The following is a 4975-nucleotide window of genomic DNA, read 5'->3' on the forward strand; positions in this document are numbered from 1 at the left end:
GTGTGTGTGTGTGTGTGTGTGTGTGTGTGTGTGTGTGTGTGTGTGTGAGTGTGCGTGTGTGAGTGTGTGTGTGCATGAGTGTGTGTGAGTGTGTGTGAGTGTGTGTGTGAGTGCGTGTTGGTGTGTGTGTGTGCGTGAGTGTGTGTGAGTGTGTGTGTGTGTGTGCATGAGTGTGTGTGAGTGTGTATGTGAGTGTGTGCGTGCGTGTGTGTGTTGGTGTGTGTGTGTGTGTGTGTGCGTGAGTGTGTGTGAGTGTGTGTGTATGTGTGTGTCTGTATGTGAGTGTGTGTGAATGTGTGTGTTACCTTGCAGCAGAGAGCTTCCAGGTGCGATGCTCTCAGGTACGTTGTCTCTGGTGTAGATGGAGTGGAGGAACTCTGGCGTGCAGTCGTTTTCATCCGTCACGTGAACGACGACCTGCAGGATTCATCTCTGTTACTGTTTGTGTATCAGACTCGTATTTATTGATCGTTTGATTTCATCCTGTCGATAACAAGTCTTCATCACACAGCAGAGCTTCGGCTTCTCTCAGCAGATCAACCTGATAAAATAATGTCGTAATATCTTCTCACTGCTCGTTGCTCCTCACAGGTTTTGCTTCTGTATTCGTTGTTTTTCTTAAATGAAATAACTCGTGCAAACACGATGAAGACGAGCGTCTCCTGCTCCAGGAGAGAAACCCATTTCCTCGGTATTTCTTCCTCTCCTTTACCCTCCCACTATCCCGACCCACTGGAGCTCAAACTAAAAAAAAAGCCGGATTTAACCGACCCGACCGCCTGAGCTCAGATTTCCCACGCAGCCCCGAACCTTCGACGCACCACCTGTTTGGTAAAAAAAGGACCAGCAGGCTGAAGAGATGGAGACACTCGGCTGCTTCTGCAAAACACGGACTGAATATTTAGAGGATTCTAGTGGAGACGGCAGGAAGACGGTTTGTTGTTGTCACTTTAGACCCTAAATATTAATTTATTTATTCAATTTTAAAGAAGCAGCAAACAAAACTACTTTATTTTTAAATCAATCTCTGTTTTGTTTCAGCTGCTTCTTTTAAAATCGTTTATGGAACATTACTTTGAATAATTTACTATATATTTTTTCATGTAAAACTGACTTTAAGTCTGGATTTGCTGGATCCTGTGTTCTGTTTTTATTTAGATTAATTCTCTAGTTTTATTGAGCGCAGTGCAAATGACCGACAGAGAGAACGAAGCACGTTTGAAATGTCTGTAAAAGCTTCAGGCAACACAAACTGCAGATGATACAGTGAGATGTAACGAGGAGGATGCTTTCTACACACCTGGCTAACACACACACACACACACACACACACACACACACACACACACACACACACACACACACACTAAAAACGCACACGCGGGGCCTTTAGAGTGAATTAACCAGCCAAGCTTATAGAGCAGCAGAGGCCTTTGGGAGACGCTGGTAGTTTAGCAGCTATTTTCTGTCTGTTCCAACCATCTGGACGCTGAGAGCAGGTCATAATGTGTGTGTGTGAGTGTTAATGTGAACAGATGTAGCGATCAGCTGTGTAAAGTCTTTGGTGTTTGCTGTGAGGATGGAAGTTAAGACTTAGCAGCCAGGTTTCTGCACTTAGCTTTATGTTTAGCGTGTGTATGTGTGTGTGTGTGTGTGTGTGTGTGTGTGTTGCACCCATAATGCTAGAAACTCTCTAACACACTCAAAAGAGCTCAAACTGCTGATCACAGACTGATCACATGTGAGCATTGAGGGTTTGAACGCAGCTTTGATCTGCTGAGTTTCATCATGAGAGCTTCACAGGACGCCGGTTGAAATGAGGCAAACGCCGCCGCGTGTGTGTTTGCGTGTGTTTGCGTGTGTGTGTTTGCGTGTGTGTGTTTGCGTGTGTTTGCGTGTCACGCATGCATAATGAACACACAGAATAAACAGTGAAACGAAACAGTTGCATCACAGCGTCCAGCATTCAGCGCCAGCACTTTCTTTCATTCGAAAATTTAATGAGTATTTTTTTCTTGTTGGAATGCCAGCGTGAGGAGTCGTGCGCCTGTTAATGTGGATTTATTCTGTTTATCATTGGATGGGAGGTCGTGGTTCCACTTCCACAAAACTGTGCTCACCTTTCTGACCCCGGTGGTTTGTGGGTGGAGCGTAGATGGAGGACGAATAATTCTCTAAACACGCTAGTTTAACACTGGCTAGCGTGTTTTGTTGGCTTGTTTGTTATAAAATGGCTGAAGAAAATACGAGTGTCTCTCAATATGTACAGTTACTCAGTCTCTGCGATTGCAAGTGTTTACTTGAGATATTTAACATTAACCAATGGGACTATACTAGCCGACCCCTACGCCGTCGGCAGACTACAGATGGAAGCTCCGGAGAGGACGGTTGGCTAGTTAGCGAGCTAGCTTGTCCATCTCCAGAGCTGGATAGTTAGCTATAGCTAGTTTTGGACCGTGGATCGGGCTCATTTTCTGTAACCAGTGTAACGTTAGCATGAAAGCAAGGTAGCTGGATAACTAGCCAAACGCTAAATGAGTAAAATGCTTCATCCGCACACGCTTGTCACAGCATAGGAAAGCACAATGCTATCGTCAGATAAGTTATATTTGGATAATTTTCTGTAACCAGTGTTGCAGGAAAGCATGGCGGAATTGGCATGCTAGCTAAGCAGCCAGCTTTTCCGCTAGTTAGCTTGAGGCTACAGTGGTTACAGAAAATAAGCCCAACAGTGGGCCATCTCGTCATCTCTCTATTAGCAACATCTCTCATATAGTTTAGCCTATTATCAACATATCTAGTTTAGCCTATTAGCAACAATTCTCATATAGTTTAGCCTATTAGCAACATCTCCCATATAGATTAGCCTATTAGCAACATCTCTCATATAGTTTAGCCTATTAGCAACATCTCACTAATAGTTTAGCCTATTAGCAACATCTCTCATATAGTTTAGCCTATTAACAACATTTCTCTAATAGTTTAGCCAATTAGCAACATCTCTCATATAGTTTAGCCTATTAGCAACATTTCTCTAATAGTTTAGCCAATTAGCAACATCTCTCTAATAGTTTAGCCAATTAGCAACATCTCTCATATAGTTTAGCCTATTAGCAACATCTCTCATATAGTTTAGCCTATTAGCAACATCTCTCATATAGTTTAGCCTATTATCAACAATTTTTCCATCTCTCTATCGTTTAGAGATTAAAATAACTTCCCACCAGTCTGCAGTTATAAATTCTTGACAAAGAAGAAATTCTGCTTCCTCAGCTAAACCTGTCTACACAGGTACATATATGTGTGTGACTGTACCTCCGCCACGCTGCTGAGGCCGGTGTCAGGTTCGGAGGCTCGGACCTGCAGCATGTGGAGGTTGTGTCTGCTCTCGTAGTCCACCGTCCTGGTGAGGCTGAGCGCTCCGCTCTCCTGGTTGATGCTGAACAGGTTCCCAGGATTCACCAGCAGCATGTAGGACAAGCTCTTCTTCTGGAAGGAGACGGCCTGGACCACTGAGACGCTGCAGGGACAACACGGGAAACAGCTGTTAGCCTTGACCATCAGTTATCAAGCTTTAAACGTTGAACTGAAACCGTTACCAGCATCAAAATGTCTGGTTGTAACATGTTACGTTCGATATTCCAACAACAAAGTCAAGTTGAACAGAATTTCAGTGTGTGTCAGTTTAAAGGGTGACCGTGTTAGCTGGTGACTTCTGGCAGAATGTATGGCTGCGAGCGATTTTAAAAGTGACTGAAGCCAAACCTCTGAGTCTGTCCTGGTGTCTGAAGTTCTTCACATGAACTCAGATTTAACAGAGTGGATCATCTCATTTTCATTCATTTCCAGAACATAAATGTGAAGACACTACAGGTGAATAGGGTCAAAACATGAACTCATAGATATCACCATGAAACTTCACCACTTCATCACTCACATTAAGAGGAGTATTTATTGTATTACAAGTTTATTTTAAATGTTATGTTTAAATATGCAAATTAGGCATTATGTAATGGTAACTTTTGGCGAATTTAGGAGAAACAAACAAGACAAAATAATAAAATAAATGTTTTCTTTCCACTAGTCTGAATGACGGGTCTAAAGCCTCGTTGGCCACAGAAATGCTGATTTTCTAGTAGACGTAAAATCACATATTTGAAATCAAAATGCCTAAAAAAACCTCTAATGAGGCTCATTTGGACCAGTTAAAGCTCATCATGGACCATCAGGACGGTACCGATGAGTCCACAGAGACTGATCTGACCCCAGGTCAGCAGAGAGCAGCTCCACATTCCTGCTTCCAAACAGACTCATGAAGTGAAGAAGAGCTGTGTGAGCTCTACAAGTCTGCAGCCTCCACGGATCATTGTGCACTCGCAAACCATCACATGACCTGGTTAATCAATTACACTAACTCACACACTCACACTCACACACACACACACGCTGCTCACAGGGTGGCATGGATACTTGGATATTAATACAATGTGCTTTGCGCCAGCAGCCCCTGAGGGATCCACACACACACACACACAGACACACACACACACACACACACACACACACACACTCCCCTTCATGTTTATCCAGACCTCGCTTTTAATAAATATTTGAATTTGCCACACTTTCAGATTCTCCGCCTCAGGCCACACTCATACATCTGGGTCCTCTTCATCCATCCATCCCCGTCCTTCGCCTCATCGCCTCCTCCTCTTGCTCCCTCTCCTCTTCCTCCCTCTCCTCCCTTATTCTTCTTCTTCTTCCCCTCTCCCCCGCCACCTCTCCCTCTTCATCTTTTGTCTCGCTCTACAGGGCTCATCTTTTCATGCATCACATGACATGCAAAGCCAAGGAGCTGGCTGTGGAAGCACACACACGCACACGCGCGCACACGCGCACACACGCACACGCGCACACACGCACACACGCACACACACACACACACACACACACACACACACACACACACACACAC

The 4975-nt window shown here is 44.3% G+C and overlaps 1 protein-coding gene across 1 annotated transcript in view; it reads right to left on the reverse strand.

Moving 5' to 3' along the window:
- Positions 1-4975, reverse strand: part of LOC116399849 (neural-cadherin) — a 123576-nt gene that overhangs the window by 53166 nt on the left and 65435 nt on the right. Inside the window, exons 4-5 of the mRNA XM_031877281.1 lie at positions 3316-3520; positions 306-417 (exon numbers count right to left, since the gene is read on the reverse strand). Coding sequence (XP_031733141.1) covers positions 306-417; positions 3316-3520 — 317 coding nt within the window. The remainder of the gene's footprint in view (positions 1-305; positions 418-3315; positions 3521-4975) is intronic.

Source organism: Anarrhichthys ocellatus, unplaced genomic scaffold, assembly GCF_004355925.1.
Source record: "Anarrhichthys ocellatus isolate YVR2014 unplaced genomic scaffold, GSC_Weel_1.0 scaffold132, whole genome shotgun sequence".
NCBI lineage: Eukaryota > Metazoa > Chordata > Actinopteri > Perciformes > Anarhichadidae > Anarrhichthys > Anarrhichthys ocellatus.